Source organism: Callospermophilus lateralis, chromosome 1 (assembly GCF_048772815.1).
Source record: "Callospermophilus lateralis isolate mCalLat2 chromosome 1, mCalLat2.hap1, whole genome shotgun sequence".
Lineage (NCBI taxonomy): Eukaryota > Metazoa > Chordata > Mammalia > Rodentia > Sciuridae > Callospermophilus > Callospermophilus lateralis.
Window position 1 is genome coordinate 104,616,508 of NC_135305.1, and position 24,188 is coordinate 104,640,695.

Below are 24,188 nucleotides of genomic sequence, written 5' to 3' on the forward strand. Positions count from 1 at the left end.
CTGCAGTTTCTCTTATAATTTGAGTCTAGTTGAGGAACTAAGATAATCCAAAATATCCACTGGGTTCAAGAAGAATTATTAAAACTCAGGATACTAAATAGTTTTTCCATTTCTTCAAGTAGTAAATATTGTTTACTGGATTTGAATAATGTTCAGAAATTTTTTTATTGATGTAAATTCACCCCCATTTTTCATCTATATGTTAAGCAGAAAAGTTGAGGTAAGGATTGTCTTGATTTTTAAATCTGTTTTTTTTTCTCTTTATCTTTAATTCAAGAGCCGTAGTCTGTAAGAGCTCAATAAATCAGGTTTAAGAAAAGTTCAGTACCTTTTAGTGATTATTTTAGTTTCCTGTAGTTTCTGTGCTTTGAAATCAGCATTTCTCAGTACAAGGCACATAATACCTAAATGATGTGGTACAGGTCTGTCCACAGTCAGGATCCAGAAGCATTTTGTTCTTGCTTTTTCCTAGGAAAATGGAAAGATCATCTGAAAGTGCCCTTTCTTTTGTAATGGACTCTAAATACTGCAACCACATGGGATCTTGCATAGAGACAGCTCACCTTGTTTTTCCAGTGAAGAGAGGTTTGGCATAGGCAAGGCCCAGGCCCAGGTGACAGAGACAATTGAAGAGAGCCAGGGGTGAGGAGGGAGGGTCACTGGCCTTCTAATCCCAAATCAGAGCATGCAGTCACCATTCCTTCATTTTTTCGAACTAGGCAGTGGCCTCCACTGTATCTTCCTCCACTAAATTGTCATCCTTTATCTCAGAACATCACTCCATTTCCTATTCAGTGTGCTTTCTGTAAGGAATCATTTGAAAAGAGAGGAGTTGACCAAAATGGATTCCCAACAAGCCCGTGGCTAAGTCTAAGAGGCAAAATGAGAGGCTTCCCTGCCAGTCACTGGGCTGTATTGTAGTGTTAAAAAAAGAAACACACCACAACCCAGATTAAAGAATAACTATGAATAGTTCCTTGCCTTAGCCTGACACTTCTGCCTTTTCAGAGTACTTTCACATCTACTCTCATTTGTTTTTCAAAATAGTATGATGAGACCAGAGTTTTAGGAACCAATTCTATCCCCATTTTGCAGATGAGGAGGCTGAGGTCAGAGCAAATAATATAAGGAGCCCCAAGTCACTCATTTCATAAGCAGTAAAGAGAAGTCCAGAAAACAGGCCTTCTAATCCCCAGGGCAAACACTTGCTCTTAACCTACATCAAGCAAGCCTTTTGCCTCTGGCAAGGAACTGGCTTCTTAACTAAAACATAAAAGCTTTGTGCTATATTATTTCTACATCCCGTTCTAAATTCGAGATGTGAAGAGTCTAAGACCCAGGGGAAAAATATAACCACTAGATGATAATAATAACAATTAAATTGTAACTTCTGAACTATAACCTGGGGCCATAATGTCTCAGGACATTCAGGGAAATAGTCTCATGAGCAAAAGTCATCAAAGTGATTCTAGTTTTATTTACATTTCTCATTGATCAATAACATCAGACAAATCACAACTCACAATAGACCTCCTGTCTTTTCTTCTCCAGCTACACAACTCTCAGTGTTCTCTGTAGCCTCCTCCTCCTTTCAGTCCTCTGGACCCCTGGACCCTTTCTCTTTCTCCCTTCACCTCTCATCTTTACGGCCTTGCTTCATTCCCTCCACATTTGCAGCTCCTTTTGCATTGAATCTGCAACACTGTGGACCTTACCTGCATCACACTGACCCCAGAATACCTTCACAGGAAGTATAGGTACTAAAATTATTGGTGGGTTATAGATGAAGATAGCTCAGAAAACTTCAGAAAGTTCAGTCAGCTAGTCAAGGGTAGCCCTGAAGTTAAATGGGTCTGTCTCATGCACCCCCCTCATACTTTGCATCTATGACCTGCTTGGGTTCTTTAAACCTCTAGATGTGTACTTAAAAAAAAAAGTACTTATGAGGATTGGGAATGTATCTCAGCAGTAGAGTACTTGGCTAGCATGCACAAGGTCCTAGGTTCAATCTCCAGTACTGTAAGAAAAACAAGTTATAAAATGTACACATGAACTTGTGGAAGTTATCAGGAGCCATATCTGCTTGACTTCTACCTGGAACTGTGCCTGATAGAGAATAGTTTCAAATAAGAGGTTGTCACATATTCTTGAACTTGCATTTACACCCACAGGCTGAATAACATGGTCTATTTTGACCTAACAAAGATTTCCTTGGCTAGGCTGGGAGAATGCCAAAAGTCCTTCCCATGTAGTCCAATTGCATCATTTCTAAAGCCCAGGCATTTTGGGTTGGGGTCCATTCTGCCACTTGCCAGTTTGGTTACTTAGACTTTCTTTGTCTCAGACTTACATGTAAAAAAAAAATGTGCTAATAATAAGACCTATGATACAGGTTTATTGTGAGAATTAAATAATCAATTTATATAAAACATTTTTAAAAGAGAATTTAGTACACAATGATTATTAGTTATGTCTCTAATACATAGAAGTTATGTGCATGCTTAAATTTTTATCCACTTGTGCAATATCTGTATTTTATATATAACATGATTTATCACATTTTCTTTATTTTCTATATAGTTTTTAATTTTAAAGCATTTGTGCTCCCTTTTTTCCAATTTACTAAACTTCCTTGTTTTCTGAAATTATTTAATTTCTTTTTTATTGTGTGTTGTTGAGAGAAATCAATTAGCTGTAAGCTTAAGAAGCAAAATATTCATATTTATCCATATAGGAACAAAATCTGGTTTATGAGAGAATAAGGGTACAAAAGAAGGAGTTCCAAAGACAAGGAGCTATGGAGCAAAGACAAAAAGAAGACTTCACATTTTTTAATGGGCTTCTACTTTTCCCTGTTGTCCTCAATGGAGAGATGAGGTTCATCCAACATAATAAATTTGGAATCCACTTCACAGCCTGTACATTTCAGTATCATGAAACTTTGTTTGCTCCAGCTGAAAACTATAGCCTGGCAGTGGTGTCCCCAAAGAATACACTTTTCTTGATGTTAGGTCAATATGCTGCAAAAATTGATGGCAAAAATTCCCCCTGTGATGTCCTTGCATGCAAGGGTTAAGTGGAATAAATTTAGTAGCAGCATGAGTGAGAACTTTCATTTTTAAATATTTGGCAGTCTATTATGCAACTACATTCATTCTCCAGTATAATCAGTCTACTGTTTCATGGTTATGTTGTTGTTAGATATGATATCCTATCATATGATAGCATTTATATAATGTATGTTACCATTTAGCATCAATAAGTTGCATTCCACTCAGGCACATACAACTGTTTGTTTTATGTCAAGCCCTTCATGCTACGGACAAATTGAGTCCATCTCTCTGACTTCTTGTCTGCTCTGTTGGAAGGCTCTGATGTTGGAGGTATTTTACTTGCAGGTGTTTCAGAGAGAGTGGAAAAAACCTGTCATACAGATGGAGGGGATTTCCTTTGTAACATGCATGGAAGCTTTAATAAAAGTTTGGGGGAAGAGGCACACACATGAATAATTTTCCCTCATTTTGGTTACCTCTCTAACTTATAGCTACATTTCTTCAAGAAAATTCCAAGAAATCCTAAAGGGTATTTCCTAGAATTGGGCAGTTTTCATTCATTTATCCTCTCAAGAAACCTTACAACTCTGCTCTGAAACAGGTTCTTAAACTCCCCACTCTGAAATCATTGGGGAATTATTAAAAGTCCCAATGCCCAGGCCATTCCCTTACTAATTTATTCAGAGTGTTCGGGGTGAGAGCCAGTCACTCGTATCTTTTAAAGGTGCCTGTGAGATTACAGTGGGTAGCACCATTTGGAAACCTCTTTTATCTTTGCGTCTTTGCAGTTGAGTGTAATGGATAAACTTTGTGTTCTCTGCATACCAGGCGTCTATTTTGTGAATGCTTTATTTCTTTAAAGGCTTTTATTTCAACCACAATTAGTTGAGCGCCTACTAAGCACTTAGGATATGATAACTGTTTTCATGTCCTTTTAATTCCCTTAGTGCCCATAAGGCCCCTAAGAGGGTAGTGTTAATGTCTCTGTGCTGCAGTTGTCTGAGCTGAGGCCCAGACACTTTTCTCCACTGGGGTAACATTAGGTTTGGATAGGAAGCCTCCCTCTCAATATGGGGCCTCCCCTGCCCTTTAGCTGCCTCATGTTCTAAGCCTCACAAAATCTATTGTTTGTGCCATTTATCCTGGTGTTGCTCTTGATATAATTTCCCTTCACTTTGTTAGTGTCAAGGTGTCTCTGATTTCATTGGCTGCAAGACAATAAGCCATCACCAAAACAGTCATAGAATTACACACTTGGAAGAGAAATATGAAACTTATTAGTGCAATTCCCTGCCTGATGAATAATGAATTATTTTCCCCTAATATTCAGACGCTCGTGCATAACACGAGAAGAACACCAAGAAATTATAGTATGAATCACAGCATTTTTTCCACTCTATTCTCATCCAGGTTCTTTAGATTGGTATTATAACCCCATGTCATGGCTAAGGCAATAAGCCTCCAACGAATTTCACCCAAAGTCAGAATCCAAGGGCTGATGAGGGGAGTCTTGTGTCTGATAGAATTCCATAAACATGGACCTCTTGATCTGCAAGAAGTGTGCCTCCTAACCCTTGAGCACACACATTTCACTAACTTAACTCTTTTGTCTGTCTCATCACCTGTTTTGTGTTAGTCAGCTCTATATCACTGTGACAAAATACTTGTGATAATGAACTTATAAGGGGGCAAGGTTTAGTTTGGTCTGCAGTTTCAGAGGTTTTAGTCCATAGTTGCTTTGGGCTATAGTGGCATGGTACATTATAGTGAGGATCACAGGACAAAGGACATCTGTTCACATCATGATGGCCAGAAAACAGAGGGAAAGAGAAGGAGAGATCAGGATCCCAATATCTCTTTTAAGGGCATGCCCCAATATCCTAACTTTCTCCTTTGGGATCCTGCCTTCTGAAGGTTCCACTACCTCCCCATTAGTGCCACAAACTGGTGTCCAATCCTTTTAGCACATGGAGGACATTTGCAATCCAAGCCACACAAAGAGTAACCTTCCTTAAGTTCTATTTTTGAAAATTACTCCAAAGATAAATAGTTCCCGGAGAAAAGTTTTATTTGGCTTATTGGATGGGTGGAAAGGACAACCACTCCTCCACTTTCAACAGAAGTTTGGTAGTTGCTACTGCATTTAATTTTTGTCTGAGTGTCATTTTTTAATAAGGAACCCACCTCAGGGAAGTCATGCTCTCAAAGACTCAGGGAAAGGAAATACAAACCACTGAGTTGAGCAGAAGCTGCAAACCCAAAGCACATTCTTGATGGTGGCCTTTCTGTTTCTCTCTGTGAAGCCAGCACAGAAAACAGAGTCCTTAGCACTGATAGAATTCCATAAACATGGACCTCTTGATCTGCAAATAGTGTGCCTATGCCCCTTGGTATACAATATAAGTTGTATTTTCTGTTGCTCTCTCTCTCTCTTTTTTTTTTTAGTTATAGATGGACAGAATACCTTTATTTTATTTATCACTTTGTGGTGCTGAGGATCAAATGCAGTGCTTCACAAGTGGTAGACAAGCATTCTACCACTGACGCACAACCCCAACCCTGTGTTGCTCTTTTCATTAAGGTGACATCATAAGCAGTATTCATGGCTAGCCTTACTCAAGGTCTCAGCCAGTAATTCTGCTTTTCCCATCTCCTAGGAAAGAATCTGTGTAACCACTTTAAATGTTATCATGGCAAGCATATTAGTTATTTTTCATATTTCTCTGAACTACTGATTTAAGTTGTTCTTACGGAAGCTTGTTTGCCTTTTCTAGAGTTTATTTATATACTCATTATAGAACCTTTCTCTGTATTCATGTGTTTTCCTTTTTTCTTCCTTTTCTCTTTCTTTCTCCTTTCTCCCCTGGTAGGGAGAAGGATAGGAAAACAGAATAGTAGATGAAATTGAAATAAATAAACCAATGTGGAATTTATGTGCTGGTTTATGTTTCTTTTCAATGTGCAATTTTAGGAAATCATCTGAAATTAGTGATATATATATGGCATATTTGCTGATAAGAAAGATATTTGTTAAATAATATCATAGATATAAATGTGTGTGTTTATTTATATCAGAGTTGCATTACAGAGTGATGTGTGGAATATGGGTCTGTAGTTTTGTCAAGAACAGTGTCTTCCTTAGTTATGAAATGGAGCTCAGCAGTGAGTCATGTATGTAAAAGATATGCAAATTTAAAATAATAGCAAAACATGCACTTGAAATAAGTTTATTTTTTCAAACTCAGAGCACAGCTGTTATCTAAATATCTATGTGTCAGCATACCCTGTGCCTGAGACTTCAGTCTTCTCTGGAAAGCACACATTCCAGATCTTATACAAGGAAAAAAGAAAAGACTGTATCCTTCTTTATATTTTTCATATTTGTGTTCTAGTTACCATGACTATTTCATAAATCATTATTTTAATTTCCTCTCATCCCCCTCTTTTAACTCTCCACTTTAGTGCTCCAAATATCCCAGGATATACTGGCAAGGTTCATTTCACAGCCACCCACCCAGCAAATTCTAATATTTCATCAACAACCCCATCGCCAGATTCAGAACTGCAAGGGTAAGTGTGAATCCTATTACTCAATTTGCCCAGATACATTAGAAGGGGAAATCCTAATTATGGTTACTCCATTAAAGAATAATTAAACACTAAGAGTAAATTTACACTGTTTTAAAAAATGGGCCGTCAATTTCAAAAAAGAGAGGAGTTAATTTTCTTACAAAGTTACAGTTTATCAGGGCTTCTTGAATGTTTTCTTTTTGAATTTTACTCAAAATTACATTGAAAAGCAACTGCAGATTAATGTTCATATTCTGTTGCAAAAAAAAAAAAAATCTTAAGACACTTAAGGCACATCCAGGGGACAGAGGACAGTGACTTTTCCTCTTGGACTCACAGTTTTACACACACATCATTCTTTTCCAATCATCACAAGACACATGGTACCTGGATACATGGAACATACATGAAACACATAGTTAGTTCTTGTGAATAACCATCTTCTTTTTTTAAGACAAAATTCTTTTGAAAATCACATGTATTTCAAACCTCATTTTTGCAAATTGAAAACAAGACAATCTACAGAAGGTAATGGCTGATTATTTTGTTGGAAGCTACTCATAGAAGCAACACATTATTTCTCATTAGAACTCAAATTTGAAAGCATTTGATGGAAATCCTAGTCTTGCAAAAAAGATGACACAGTTTTGAAAATGCAAATGCTCTGAACCCAGAGGCTGGCCCAGTGCTAATGAAGAAGCTGTGGTGGTAGGACAGTAGGGGAGGATGGGTAGAGGGTAGCAACATTCTCCCCTAAACAGGTAACATTTCTCCTAGATCATTCATTTATCACCCATTTATTGAGCACCCACTCTGGATCAGGTACTATTCAAGGCACTGAAAATACAGGTTGAACAGAAAAGATCCTGTTCCTCGGGAGCTTTTGTTTGTGGGTGAAAGGAAGTAAAGAAGCACACAAGTAACCAAAGAAACAAAATGATTTTGAATAATGACATATGCTGTGAAGACAACAGGCCAAAGTCTTTGAATGCCTGGGAAGGGCTTGTTGAGCTTAGCAGCTGGGGAGCGTTTTCTGAAGAGATGACCTTCAGAAGGAGCTCCTGCCTCAAAGAAGTTGGATTTTCTATAAAGCAGCAGCTGGAATGGAAGCAGCTGTCATGAACAACTTCTTGGACCATGGTTCCCAGTTTATCTAGCTGTTCATTCTTATACATTTGTCCATTTTTTGGTCAATTCATAGTTCTTTGATTAAGTCAACAGATATTGACTGTATTCCAGTAAATTCACAGGAACTAAATCTGTTTGCAAGTAGCTCAGGATTTCCTGGTAGATAAAAAACCAATGAATAATAGCAGAGAATGATGACCAGCATCAAATACTATAATAACTTGCTAACTGAGTGCTTCCTAGATACCAGGCACTGCCCTCTGGGTGTCGTGGGCACTAACTCATTTCACCACCCAGGCATCCTGGCGAGGAAGGGGCTATTACCATTTCTATTTTATACATAAGGAAACGGAGGCACACACAAGCCACAAGGGAGATTGGAAGTGCTGAAGAAGACCTCACAGAGGAGGTGGATCATGGCTGACTCTTGGAGGATTGTGATTTGGTCTTACAAATATTTAGGGCAGGGGCTGCAAGTGGGTAGAGCTTGGCATGTTGTAGGGAACCCACAGCAAGCCACCCCTACAGGAGGCAGGAAAGGAATCAGAGGAGAGTTGCCCCCTCCGTGTACCACTGTATATAGACGGTCCTGTACACCCCATGGAACCTTATGTATTAAGGACAAGGAAAGGAAAGGTGCCTGCTGGCCGAGGGCTTCCTCAACACAACTCAAGTTTTGATTGACATTTATGCAGAATTTCTAGCCACCTGATTCACATTTTAAAAAGTAGGCCATTGACTTTCTAGGCAAATATTGTGCATTCAACTTTCTTTCAATATATTTTCCATTCTCCATAACTACTTATATGATTTTTTAAAATAAATTTCATTATGTATATCTAAGACATAATTTTTAGGACACTTATAACCAAATGGTTACATAGTACAACAAATTAATATTATATAATATTATATATTTTATATATATATATATATATATATATATATATATATATATATATATATATAATCTCACACAGTTACCCATTCCTTTCTTCCCCCATGGAAGAGGAACTAAAATCTACTCATGTAGCAAATGTTCAATATCCCTAGCAATCAGGGAAATGCAAATCAAAGCTACATTGAGATTTAATCTCATTTCAGTTAGAATGGCAATCATCAAGAATCCAAATAAAAACACTGGTGAGGAAATGGGGGAAAGTACACTCCTATATTGTTGATGAAACTGCAAATTTAGTACAGTCATTTTGGAAAGCTGTATGAAGATTCCACCAAAAACTAGGAACAAAACTACCTGTGACCCAGCTATTCCATTACTTGGTATTTATCCTAAAGAACTAAAATAAGCATAATATAGTAATACAAGCACATCAATGTTTACAACAGTGCAAATTATAATAGCCAAGATATGGCAACATCCCATGTGCCTGTCAAGAGATGAATGGATAAAGAAAATGTAGTATAGATACACAGTAGAGTTTTACTCAGCCATAAAAAATAAGGAATATATGCCATTTGCTTGTAAATAAATGGATGCAACTAAATAACATCATGCTAATTGAAATAAGCCAGACTCAGAATGTCAAGGGTCAAATGTTTTCTCTCACGTCTGGAAGCTAGAACAAAATAAGGACTCAAAGGTGTGTGTATGTGTGTGTGTGGGGGGGGGTGGGAAGGATTCCACGAAAATAAAAGGGAGATCAGTGGAGTAGAGGAAGGGGATTGAGGGGAAGGAAGTAGGGACAGGAAAAAAAAGGAATGATGGAATGAAATTGACCAAAATTTGCTTTGTACACATATGAATATACCACAGTAAATTTCCCCTTTATGTGTATCTCTAAAGCACTAATTTAAAAAAAAATTTACTAGATACAAGGAAGACCAGTGGAGTAGAGGAAAGGGGACCAAGTGGAGAGAGTTGGGGAGGGAAAGAGGAAATCCTAGGGACTGAAGTAGAGTAAATTATATTCCATACATGTATAATTATGTCAAAATGAACCCCAGTATTATGTATAACTATGATGCACTAATGAAAACATTAAAAATAATTATGTAAAAGAATTCTGAATAGAGTACACTATTTTTACTGCTACCGTCCTCATGTTATACCTTAGATTTCTAGACTTGTTCATCCTACATGTCTGCTACTTTTTATCCTTTGACCTATGGCTCCCCATTTCCTCCCCACAGCCTCCCCTTCATAACCACTACTCCGTTCTCTTTCTATATTTGACTTTGACTTTTTAAAAATATTTGACATATAAGTGAGACACTCTTTCCATGTCTGATTTATGTCACTTAGCATAATGTCCTTTAGGTTCTCCCAGGTTGTAGTAAATGTCAGGATCTCCTACTTTTTAAAGTCTCAATAATATTCTGTTAGCTATATCTATGTCTGTGTGTCTAGTCTATCTTACTTTTGTGTTTTGTACCAAGAATTGAACCCAGGGGCACTTAACTACTGAGCCACATTCCAGACACACACACACACACACACACACACACACACGTGCGCGCGCACGCACACACACACTCACACACACACACACACATATATATATATATATTTTTTTTTTTGAGATGGGATCTCAGTAGTTGCTTAGGGCCTCATGAAGTTGCTGGGGCTTTGAACTTGCAATCCTCCTGCCTCAGCTACCTGAACCTCTGGTATAACAGGAGTGTGCTGCCATGCTCAGCTATCTTACATTTTCTTTATTCATCAATGGATACCTAAATATATTCCATATGTTGGCTAGTATGAATAATATTGCCTTGAATTTGGGGTGGAGCTGTCTTTAGGAGGTGGTGACTTCACCTCTTTTGGATAGATACTGTACCCCCAATAGGAATTTCTGGATCATATGGTAGTTCTATTTATAATTTTTTGAGGAACCTCCATCTATTTTCCTCATGGTTTCACCAATGTACACTCTCACCACCAGTATGCAAGGCTTCCCTTTTCTCCCCACACTCGCCAACACTTGTTATCTTTTGTCTTTTTGATAATAGCTTTCCTATTTATCTTGTGAGGAAGTAAATTTCCTATTTATGATTGTGAGGTGATATCTCATATGGTTTTGATTTCCATTTCTGTGATGATTAGTGATATTGAGCATTTTTCACATGCTTATTGGCCATTGTTATACCTTCTTTGATAAAATGCCTCTTCTGGTCCTTTACCCATATTTTAACTAGACTATGTGGTTTTTGCTTGTTTGTTTGTTGCTATTGATTTTATGAATTCTTTAAAAATTTTGGCTCTTAACTCCTTATTATACATATAGTTTGAAAATATTTTTTGTCCATCCATAGGTGACCCTTTTATTTTTTTAATTGTTTCCTTTGCTCTAACCATGCTGTTCAGTTTATTGTAGTTCCATTTACTTGTCTTTAATTTTGTATCCTGAGCTTTGGTGTGATATCTAAATAATCATATCCATGGTCAATGTCCAAACACATTTTGAAATGTTACAAAGCAAATTTCAAAGGCAGAGTGATAAACATTTAGACAGTTTCACTACATGTAAGGACATTAAGAAACAATGTCAAAGTTAAATATGTTCTTATATCTACCATTTAGATTTGTCCCCCACAAAGAACTCAGATTAAAAACCCTGTGGCTGGATGGTTCACCATTGAGGGAGCCAAATCAAAGCGGTTCAGACAAAGCAAGTGCTTTACATTGGTAATCCCTCATCTTTTCCTATATAGTCTATTTTCTCACCTCAAATATCTGAGATTTCCATCCCAACATCCTATTGCTCTAAAAAATTTCCATAATCACATAAGTCAATTATCCAATGTGTGGAAAAAATATCATTTTATCTTTAAGATAAATATCTACCTTTAAGTGGAAAACTATTCCCTACTGTTATAATTAGAGAGAAGAATTTGAGTCTTTCATGGGGATGCTAGGTCTAGTTTCAGGTTCATGAATACTCCCTAGTGGGGGTTCCCATAACCCTCCCCCCATCCACACATACTGCATACACAGCTGTCGTCTACTGCCCTGGAGTGAGAGCCCAGAACCCTCTGAAGTGGTTTCTCTAGTGTTCTCATTCCAGATAAGATTCTGGAGAAAATGACATCAGCTAGTGTCACCCCTGACTAGGAGATGGCTTGTATTGGATCTACACTACCCCAATCTACAAATTTCTCATTCACCCTTCACAATAACTCCCTGGGGCACAAGGAAGTACAGTGGGGAAGGGATAAGGAGAGTTTAAATTAAAAATATCCCTATATGGACCTGCCATCTGCATTTAGGTTTGCTCTTGTGATTAGAAAATTGGTCCCTTGAGACTATCCACCAAAAAGAGTCACCTCTGAGTTTTTGTAACACTATATTTAATTTTTAAAAAATTTCCAGAGAGTGTGAGCCCAGGTGTCTCTCTGCAGAGTATCATGGGAACATAGTGAGGTAACTTCCTTCTGTTTATGTCTACTTGAGCTGATGCATTTTTTCCTATTATTTCTACACATGGGCATCCCCTGGAAATTCCTGAATCTTAGCCTTTGCTGTACGCTTACTTTTTCTCTATAATCTGGTTTTCTTTTAAGAGACTATTAGACTAATCCTCGTGGTGCTATCTTCAAACTGTTTAGTCTACCTAAGCTTCTAGTCCCTTCCCAACACCCCTGTCAAGAGACCTGGGCTGTCCAAGGTGACCCCTCATTTCCCCTGCCATTCATTTGAATATGAATCTCTGAAATAGAGACTTTTGTCTTTTTTTAAAATTCATACATGACAGCGGAATGCATTACATTTTTTATTATACATATAAAGCACAATTTTTCATATCTCTGGTTGTATATAAAGTATATTCACACCAATTTGTGTCTTTATACATGTATTTTGAATAATAATGATCATCATATTCCACCATTATTTATAACCTCATGCCCCCTCCCTTCCCCTCCAACCCCTCTGCCCTATCTAGAGTTTGTCTATTCCTCCCATGTTTCCTCTCCCTATCCCACTATGAATCAGCCTCCTTATATCAAAGAAAACATTTGGCATTTGATTTTGGGGGGATTGGCTGACTTCACTTAGCATTATCTTCTCTAACTCCATCCATTTATCTGCAAATACCATGATTTTGTTCTCTTTTATTGCTGAGTAATATTCCATCATGTATATATGCCACATTTTTTTTAATCCATCCATCTATATTGAAGGGCATCTAGGTTGGTTCCACAGTTTAGCTATTGTGAATTGTGCTGCTGTAAACATTGATGTGGCTGTGTCCCTGTAGTATGCTGTTTTTAAGTCCTTTGGGTATAGACCAAGGAAAGGGATAGCTGGGTCAAATGGAGGTTCCATTCCCAATTTTCCAAGGAATCTCCATACTGCTTTCCATATTGGCTGCACCAATTTGCAGTCCCACCAGCAATGTAGGAGTGTGCCTTTTCCCCACATCCTCACCAACACTTGTTGTTGTTACCCCTCACACATCAGATAGAGCACTAATCTCTAGGGTATATAAAGACCTCAAAAAGCTAAGCACCAAAAAAAAAAAAAAAAAAAAAAAACCAAATAACCCAATCAATAAATGGGCCAAGGACTTGAATCTCTATTTCATCAGTACTTTTCCCCTTCCCTCCCAAGAAGACAGGCTTTGACTCTTCTAAGCCTCAACCTTTTGAGTTCTTGATACTGTTCATCCCTGCCTCTTCCCTGCTTTCCTCTTGATGGCTGGCTTCTCCACAGTAGACAGTTGCTTATGAAAATACCCAGTGGGCAGCGGAGTCTTCCCACTGTGCCCCTCTGAGATCCTCTTTTTCCTTTTACTTCTAAACTTCTTTAAGAAGCCAATAGTCACTCCCCTGCTGCCTGCTTCTACTTCCTCCCAGTCTCCTCTCCTTCACTTCTAGTCATCTGGATGCAGACATCACCAATGAGGCCAACTGCCCTGCCTGCCACATCATGGACTGATAGGGGAGGAGAGGGACTGTGGACACCTCTTCATGCAGAGGACATGGACAGTGCCTATATCATGGATCTCTGTGGATGATAAGACTACAGTGGTGGCTTGGAGTTTTGAAGTCGCTTAGGCTTTTTTGAATGTCAATACAGAGGGGTCTCCATGCCAAACATTGCGTGAGGTGTACATTCACTCAAGTGCCTTAGGATTTATACTGGGAGGAGACACAGAATAGACACAAGAGATGCCTGAAAGAGATTTGAAGTGAGGAAATGAGATGAGGATGTACTAAAGGTGGGTAAGAAGGCATGTTGTAGATCTTCATATTCATGAGTAAGGGAATAGGGACCTAAGAGCTTCTCCCAACTCTTTTTTTTTTTTTAATGTGTTCCCTCATACCAGAGTGAACCTTGCCCCGATGCTGGTGTTCTCACTTCAGCAGCCATAATGATAATAAAAACAGCCATAGATAAACATACACACACACATATAAATGTGTGTATACATGTATATATGTGTGTATATATACAAATATAGAGCTCCGACTTTTCTAAAGACTAACTTTTCTAACAATCTGACTTTTCTAAAGGCTCAACCTTCCCTTTGAGTTCTTGATACTGTTCATCCCTGCCTCCTCCCACCTTTCCCCTTGATAGCTGGCTTCTCCCCAGTACACAGTTGCTTATATTTGTATATATAACATATATGTGTTATATATACAAATATATACACACCTATACACATGTTTGCATATATATACACACACCTTTATATATTATGTGTGTGTGTATATATATATACACACACATGTCCACACACACACACACATACACACACACAAAAAAAAACATTTTGGTAATCACAGCATAAAAACAAAGCCACTTTGGATTGAATGGCACATGGGGGGAGTCAGTTTCCCACACCAGAGCTGTCACTTGCTGCTGCACATGAGTGTCACATGTGATTGAAAGAGCAACACATTTGCAGAAGAATCACTACAGGCCATGGGCTTGGGCTTGTTCACAATATTTGGCAGAATGCATGTTAGTGCTGGGACTTTCACCTCTGGTACAAAAGGGAGTTCAGGAATGCTGTGACCAAAGGATAAAGCATCATGTGCATGGTACTTGACACTGTCACTCCTCTATTTGCTTTCTTTCATTCTCACAAGAAATGTGGTAGAACAAATTTGTTCCTACTGTGTTGACTAGCAAACTAAGACACAAAGAGGGGTGAGCAGATGGTTTTGTGAGCTCACAACCTCAACCCACCGGCAGAAGAAGGAAAATGCAAACTCTTCACCTTGCTCCTCACCTTGGTGGCTACTGGGGTGTTCCACCCCAGTCTCTCATTGTCACCACCAGCCCTCCCCCAGGCCCAGCCCTCTTGCCCGCCTCACTTTGCCATCTTCATGAGCTCCCTCATGCTTCTTGATGTGGACTCCATAAGAATGCCCATTCACCAAGATGAACATATCTCTTTTGTCCCCTCAGTGCTCTGGATCACCCCATAGAAGCTTTCTGCAGTAACTGTTGTGTCACTTGGCTGCCTCTTGGCAGAATCACCCCCTTTGGAAGGACTACAGTAATTCTCAGCACATAGATTTTCATGAAATGAAACTGAAGGCAGATAGAATTAATCATACACAGTCTCCTTTTCTTCAGTCCTCCCCTATCCCCCACACCACCATCCCATTTATGTGTACCATGAGTTGGGAAAGATATGAAGGGTTTTTTTTAATATTCTTAGTTGTAAATGGACATAATAACTTCATTTTATTTATTTTTGTATGTAGTGCTGAGGATTGAACCCAATGCCTCATGTGTGCTAGGCAAGTGCTCTACCACTGAGCCACAATCCTAGACCCTGAAGTTATCTGTCTTTATGTTGACTTTGTATGTTAATTTTTTTTCTTTTTCTTCCTTTATTCTATCCTAGCGTCTTACGGAAAGAAATGAAAGTTGACCAATTCTGTCATCAGGCACCGCTTTCACGAATGGTCACAACTGTGAAACCTTACAACCCCTTCAACAGAATAGAAAAAAAACCGATAGACTTCTGAAAGAAGCCACACCCCGAGAGAGATTTCTAAGCCACTCATCCTGGAAAGGCATTGTGTATTACATGATGGGAAAATACAAGAGCCAGCCACGGTCTGAGTGTGTGTGAATGAGTTGTGGTGTAAAAGGCAGTGCAATCTTGCCCTGCCTCAGCCTGGCATGAACCAATCCACAACAGCAGCTGAGACCCTGAAAACCACCCCACCAGGTCTTGCTGCAGGAGACTCCTCTTCAGGCTTGGAATACTGGGTCTCTCTAGAGGTTTCCCATCCTGGTAATGTGACACAACCAGCAGGGTTATAACTGCACAGCCTAGATCATAAATTTGAGGATCAGAGATGAACTTGTCAAAAACCGACACATTATCAATGGGAAAGTTGGACCATGGAGAGAACTAGTCACATTCTTCCTTTTCACATGGGGGACATCACCACATGGGGACAACAACTATATGTAGAGGGGAAAAATACACTCTTGATTTACTCTGGTGTTTCTCAAATAGACACATCCTGGGTTCCATGAGGGTCCTTAGGCAGAAAGGATCACTCGTGCTGAGATTCAGGTTGGAATGGCCTCGACCAAAGAGAACGTAAGTGCACAATCAGTCCAATTTTGTGTGCAGGCTGTGGGGGTCCTTTTGGCCCTTCAGCATATTTATATGTGTGTGTACATATCTGTAGAATCCATTAAAGTTCACAAAATACTTTCATAAACCTTAGCTCATTGACCTTGCAACCCTATCATAAATTCTTATAGCAGGCATTTTACATGTATGTTGCTATTTAAAATGTTTTTATTGGTGCATTATAGTTGTACATAATAGAGAGATTTATTAGGCTGTATTTGTACATGCACAAAACAATTTTATCAATCTCACTTGAATAAAATGTACTGAGCCTAGGAGAAGTATTTATCTGGAACTCAGGTTTCCTGAGTTCAGATATCTTACCACCCAACCCCCCTCCATTTCTCTGCAAATTTGATAACCTCCATTGAAATATTAAAACAAACAAACAAGACAAAACAAAGAGAAACAAAAAGCTCACTGCATTTCTCGGGTTTTCTGAAGTGTATCTCAGGGCTTCTACCTGACGATCCCCTTCTTCCCCTAAAATTCAGAACAAATAGTTGTCCCACAGAAGTCTAAGTAACTGCAAATTCTTTTTTTTTTAAGAGAGAGTGAGAGAGATAGGGAGATTTTTAATATTTATTTTTTAGTTTTCAGCAGACACAACATCTTTGTTTGTATGTGGTGCTTAGGATCGAACCCGGGCTGCATGCATGCCAGGCGAGTGTGCTACCGCTTGAGCCACATCCCCAGCCCAATCTGCAAATTCTTTAAGGTGCAGCTTGGCCTTTCTTTTCCAACTGAAAGGGAAAATCAACTATTTTTCTTGTGGAGTCATTTATTTCCTCAGTAAACAACTAAACAGACTTTGAAGTTGACTCTTTAACCAGGACAAACAGGAAGATGAGCAGCCATCCATCCTGAGGACTTGACTCGCCTTCGAAAAGGAATGACTTCATCTGAACCCAATTTTGTAGCCTTAATTATTTTCAGAAAGAGCAAGTCTCTGAAAAAAATAATAATCAGATAAAAAAAAATCTTCAACTCTGGAAGATTCTCAGCAAAACATAAATGGAGCAGCATTAGCCCTGTCCCATCTGTAGATTGATGTGGATATCTGAGATTACATTTTTTGGTAAACATCCTTGGCAAGCCGCTTCATCAGAGGTGTTGCTGTTCAACATCTGAGGTACCTATTCATCATTCTGGGTCTTTCCATGGCAGGGCAGCACGGACACCTACCTAAACATTTTGAAGACCTAAGAGCATTTATCTATTTTCCACAGTGCAAGTGTCTGCACAACCATCAGGGTCCTTGTGCAATCTTGTGTGCCTCCAAAAGCTGCTTCTAGAAGGATGTTGGCTTTAGCGGTATTCTCCTTGGACCTCAACCAGGAGATGAGAGAAGGTGACTCTCCTTTTGCTCCATAACTCATTCATATTTCTCACCTGTGAAGATAAAATGCAAATCATGCTCACCACAGACCTCTAATTGAGACCAGACACAACAAAAGACAATACAGAAATGCCAGTACGCTAGGTCCTTAACCTGTGAGTGTGAGTGGTGTATTTGGGCTTCTGTGGCCAGAATCTGAAAGTTATAAAATTAAGGAAGATAGTCACAGGGATAGCATCTGCTTTTCTAATTCTGAAGGGTTATTTCTGAGAATTGGGAGTTAGCACATGGACTTCTTATTAGGTCAGCAACTTGTCCCTTACTCACTGTCCTCAAAGCCCAGTCTCCCCTACAATGTCACCTCTCAGCTTTTATTTATCCCCAGGGATTACATAAATACAAGGAAAAAAATTCACACTAATAATAATTCTAGTCAATGTGATGTAGAAATACTACAAAAGTACAGTAATATGAAAAAACATGATCCATATGATAGAGCAGAATAGAAAATTAGAAATGAACAGATGAAATCATTCTGAACCCATGAGTAGAGGATAGATTTTTTTCAATAGAAGCTATTGAGGCAACTACTTGGAAATAAAAAAAAAAAAGTCGAGTAGATCCATTAAACTATTCACAGAATAAAGATTTAAATAGACACTGTGGAGTCTTAGATTACCTGGAAGTTCAGGGGAATTCATTTAAACTGCGAGGTGGGGATACATGTGTGGAAAATTTTGTCTGAAGAGGACACTGAAGCAAAAAATCATGAAAGGGAAAAGAAGATTTTTAATATAGAAAATGCCACCGAAATTTTTAAGATGAATCTGTTGGTAAAATATATTAAAGGATTCATATTTTATTTATAAAAGCAGTCTATGATTTTAAAAAATGTTAGACTAAGAATCAAGGCAAAAATATTTTTAAAAATTCAAAAACTAAGAAATATGAGTAGTCAATAAATAGAATATACCTCAGTAGTATTGGAGAAGTGACTATATATGTCATGTTTCACCCATGAATTGATGCTGGAGAGAAGAGACATTATTCAGTACTGCTGTTAAGAGTTTACATTGGTAACACCCTTCTAGGACATTTGCAAAATGTTTCAAACACCTTTTCAAGTGGCATATATTTCAACTTAGTAATTTCACTTTAAGGATTTTGTCAAGCAAGTAATTATACAATTGAGCAAATGCATCTGCATAAAAACATGCAGCCATTTATTTAATTAAAAGAAAACAGGGCTGGAATTGTGGCTCAGCTGGTAGAGCGCTCCCCTAGCATGGGCGGGACCCGGGTTCTATCTGATCCTCAGCACCACATAAAAATAAAGGCATTGTAAAAAAATAAAATAAAATATTTTTTTAAAAAAGAGAAAACAGAGGCAACTTAATGCCCATAAAGAAGAAATTTGATAAATTTTTGCACAAGATTACATAGGTTTTCCTCCATATCCATTGGTCCCACATTCCTAAATTCAAACAACTGCAGATTGAAAATCTTTTTGTTAATTGTATCTTTTCTGAATAAGTACAGACTCCTGTTGTTGCTTAAACAATAAAGTATAATAGCTATTCACATAGTATTTACTTTGTACTGGATATTATAGATAATCTAGAGATGATTTAAAGTATAGGAGAGGATTGCATAGGTTATATGCAAATACTACAATATTTCATATAAGACATTCAAGCACCCATAGATTTTGGTATGGGAAGAGGGTAGTTTGGGACTCAGTAACCCATGGATACAGAGAAATGACTATATATTGAAATGCATTAGAAACATAATAAAGCTCAATATTTATTATCATAGAAAAGGGGTACATGTACATTTTACAATAGCATGTATGTAATTATCCTATTTAAATTTAGTTTGCATGTATATACAGAATAATACAGGGAGATGTTTAAAAAGGGACTAATAATTCATTCCACAATAATAGGTGATGGCATTTTTATGCTGGTACTCAGTAAACATGTATTTCTTTAAAATTGGAACATATAAAAGTGATAAAAAAAACAACATCCCTAAAACTCTTCAAAGCCCCTAATATAACAAACTATTACAAATCCCTTTTAAGAAAACATATGTTCTTCCTGAAGAAATAGTTCTGAGTCTGAGAATCTTATTACCCAACTCAATCATTTCTAAAGTTTGAGGTTTATAGTATATAGATGACTAAAAATTATAAAGGGTAAAGTGCTTCTATTTTCCCCTGCCTGCCAGGAAGCTCAAAGCTGATTAAATAGTATATTAATTAACTAAGAGGCTTACAAATATAAGTAAGCCAGAGTTTCACATTCAAAACTGCTATTTTAAGAAGACTTTTGAGTCATTTTGGTGTATACCGCAGATTCTGGTGGTTTGTGGATATGCTCCCCCACCCCATCCCTGCTTCCTACATAGTTTTACATTTGTCAGTGTCTGCTTAAAGATTCTTACAGTATCAGGAGATACTTAGATGCTTAAGAAAATCAATAATACACAGATTATATTAAAATTAGTGTTTCACGCCCTCTATGGAGTAGAGGCTGGAGAAGAAAAAAGAAAATCGGATTCCTCCCTTAAAAACTGTTCAAATTTCCTTTGCAGTTAGAAATGGCAATTACCCGGTGGTAGGAACAACCTTACAATTCAGAGTTATTTTATTATTAGTGAGAATATTCTAAAATAAATTTATTTTCTCCATTTAGCCCAGGGTAGACATCTGGAGACATAAACTGCTAAATGTAAAAGACAAAGGAGGAAAGTGCAAATTTAAAGAGTTGTAATTAAATAATGACTAGATGTTTCTCTGAAAGAAATATTTTCAGAATTGATATTTTAAAATACCTCCTTCAAAAGTGGTTACTTGATCATCACTAGTCTTTATCATCCACCCTGAGGCATTCATGTCACCAGCTTGGGTTTCAGAATCAGGCTAAACCAGGTCAGAGGCCTACCTCCAAGTTCTCCAGTTGATCTGCCTTTCCTGAAAATCTTTTTTTTTTTTTCTTTTTCTTCCTTTTTTTTTTCTTTTTCTTTTTTTTTGGTACAGTATATTGAACTCAGGGGTATTTGACCACTGAGCCACATTCCCAGCCCTATTTTGTATTTTATTTAGAAACAGGGTCTCACTGAGTTGCTCAGTGCCTTTTGTTGAGGCTGGCTTTGAACTTATGATCCTTCCTCCTAAGCCTCCCTAGCTGCTGGGATTTCAGGTGTGTGCCTTGTGCCCAGTCTTTCCTGGAAATCTTAATGGACCTGACTTACTTGGACCTACAACTTCTTGAAAGTGAAATAACAGTCACCTAATAAAACATACACAGTGATATGATTTCACATATAAACATGGTTTATAATGGTAGACAGGGAATCTTATTCCCTGAGATAACACAGGAAGGGTGGCTTACTCTTTTCACATGCATGTTCATTCTTTCAACAGACCCTCTGGAACACAATGATGAAGATGTGACCTATGGAGTCCACACACAATAGTCAAGTCAGCAAGCAAATAGGAGTGGCAAAGAGTCATTAAACAATGTGTGTGCTCAGGAGGCCTCAAAGAACATCAATATGCCATAATTTCTCAACTCGACAAGTACAAAATTAAATCTTGAGTGGAGCAAATTGAGCAATTTTTCTCAAAAAACTAGACTGCATGTTTAAAAAGTATTATTATATTTTTCATAATGTAGGTATGCTTCTCCATACACTTATACACAAATATACTCAAGAGGTAATTCAATAGAAACGAGTTATATATCTTTACCATAAAAGATTTTAGTTTATCTAAATTAATACTTTTTCTGAAGATGAGAATTCACAAACTGCATTGGGTTTGGGAGAGTAATTATTAATCCATAGGACACAGGCATCTATACTAGACACCAGTAAGATCTTTATAAACTGCCAGAAACAATGCAAATGCAAATATTCTAGTCCAGGTGCAATAGTTTTCATTATTTTTTTTTCTGTGACATTGTGTCATAATAAATTCTTATGATTCTACTCAAATTGTATTCAGAAACAGTAGTATGATTTTATTTAATGAACTTGTATTCCTTTTCTTTATGGTTGGTTTTAAATATGCTCCCGATTACTGTTGTCAAAGCAATTCCCATTTTGCCCCTCATAAATGTGTGTTCCTTGGGTATTGGTGAAAACTGACAGTAAAGAGTGGCTTCATCCTCCCTGCTGATCACAGGTATACAGGAAGAGGGCTGGCAAGGGAGAATCCGACATTGTTGTTTATTTACCCTGGGTGGGTTTCCAGGGCAAACTCCACTACTTCTAGTTTGCAAACTGTAAATGGAAATAGCTTTACTTCCTTACATTCACACTTTGAAAATAAAGCCCTAAAACGCGTAGGGTGTAAATCTATTTTTCTAGTGCCGGGAGACCGTTTTTATTGTGTCTTCTGTGGGTAGAGCCACAAGATAGAAGATAAAGAGAGACTTGGTGTGCAGCCTGTGGGGACTGGCAGGAAGAGGCATCAGAGCAGAGGAGAGGAGGGAAGAGGCCCTCCAGGGTGTGGTGCCTGGGGCTGTAGGGTGTGGGGGAAGGGTCTGCCTGTAAGGTCAACACCACAGATTGTTCTAGATGAAGGCTGACTGCTCTAGAGGAACACAGGTGGCACTTACCCAAGGCCAAGTGCAGCCTCAGGTTTCCCTGGAGGATTGCTAAACTTCAGGGAAGTTCTGGGGGAGGTGAAAAATGTACTAGGCAAAGCAGATATCGAAGAGAAATGTCCTGACAAATAGTTGAGAGTAGAGAAGGAGATGAGTGGAGTATCAGACTTCTGTGTTATCCATTTCTTGCTAGAAAGAATGACTGCAGGGCAGCAATTCCAAACCCAAGTAAGTATATTAGGTAGATCCTGTTGTGTCTTGGTATCCATGAGGGATTTGTTATAGGTATCCCCTGTGGATGATAAAAATCTGCAGATGCTTAAGTCTATTATATAAGCTTGATTGCACAAAGCCATGAGTTCAATCCCCAGCACCACCACACACACACAACATAGTATAGTATTTCACACACAACATAGTATAGTATTTACATATAACCTATGTACATTCTCCCTATACTTTAAATTATCTCTAGATTACTTATAATACTGAATAAAATGTAAAAGCTATAAACATAGTTGCTATACTATACATTTAGAAAATAAGGACAAGAAAAAAGTGTGTATATACTCAGTACAGACACGTTTGTTTTTCCTGAATATCTTCCATTCTCAGTTAATTGAGTCCATAGATGAGGAACAAGTGAAAACAGATGGCCAACTGTGTCACCCAACATTCGGTGTTATAGTACTATGCTCCTATACTCAGTTACCTAAGAGGGCAAATATAACCAAAGCCCTCCCTGAGGTGTTCACTAGAAAGTGATAGTGTTTCAAGGTCTTTACTTTTTTTAAATTTTAAATTTTATTTTTAAGTTTTTTTAATTTGTTCTTTCTAGACAGACATGACAGTAGAGTATATTTTGACGTATTATACATACATAAGTATAACTTGTTCCAATTAGGATCCCATTATTGTAGTTGTATATGATGTGGAGTTACGTTGGTCGTGTATTCATATGAAAGATACATATGAAAGAATAGGAAAGATACATCTGATTCATTCTGTCTTTTCTATTCCCATCCCCTCTTCCCTTCATTCCCCTTGTCTAGTTCAATGAATTAATAAACTAATCTTCCTTTTTATTGTTATCAGTTATCATCCACACATCAGACAGAACATATGCCTTTGGTTTTGGGGAACTGGCTTATTTCATCAAGGTCTATTGAGGGTCCTTCATTATTGTTAGTTCCATAACTAATACGAATTATTGCAGAAAAGCTAGTCCAAGAAAATTCCAATAACAACAGAATTTCAGATGTTATTGGGAGGACCAAAACTAAGGAAAACCTTGGCCTTCAAGTTGATTCTTAGCTCCTATGGTGCCATGGTCTCCATCCCAGCTTCGGCCCCAACTAAGGTGGTCAGCTTTCAAGCATTAAGTCTGCTTGATTTGGAGCTCTGCTTAGCAAAGTAGGTACATAGAGAGAAAGCACTGCATCTCTATGCCCTTCAGTCATCGGGATACTCAATGAGGAGGTTCACGGCAGCAAAATCAAATCCAGGTCTCCTGGGCAGTTGGTTCCTATAAATTCTGGCTCAACACCAGGGAAACTGAGCATAAAGATGAGGAAAGATGCTGAACACTTGCTGTAGCTCTGTGTGGTTCAGGGGTTGTATACTTTGGACAGGCAGCTTTTTTCTCTCTCCTTGCACTTTGACTTCCAAATACTGACTGAATATATAGTCCTGTAAAAATCCATAGGAATTATGTGAGATACCATATGAACGGGGGCGGGAGTATTCAAGTACAATTCTCTATTGTACTTGAACTTTACAGGTTCCCTTGATTGCATTTGTTCTTTGGGAAAAGACTTATCTTCCCTAACTTGCTCATCAAACTAGGGTCATAAATATGCATTTTAGGTTATTGGTTTTCTTACTTTTGCTATTTAAAAGAATATATCTCAAC

At 38.0% G+C, this 24,188-nt stretch overlaps 1 protein-coding gene across 1 annotated transcript in view; it reads left to right on the top strand.

The window, feature by feature from the left end:
* The window catches only part of Spmip7 (sperm microtubule inner protein 7), a 63,956-nt gene extending 48,258 nt beyond the window's left edge, over positions 1-15,698 (top strand). The window contains exons 9-10 of the mRNA XM_076854334.2: positions 6,516-6,623; positions 15,575-15,698. Of these exons, the coding sequence (XP_076710449.1) occupies positions 6,516-6,623; positions 15,575-15,698 (232 nt within the window). The remainder of the gene's footprint in view (positions 1-6,515; positions 6,624-15,574) is intronic.
* Positions 15,699-24,188: the final 8,490 nt, after the last annotated feature.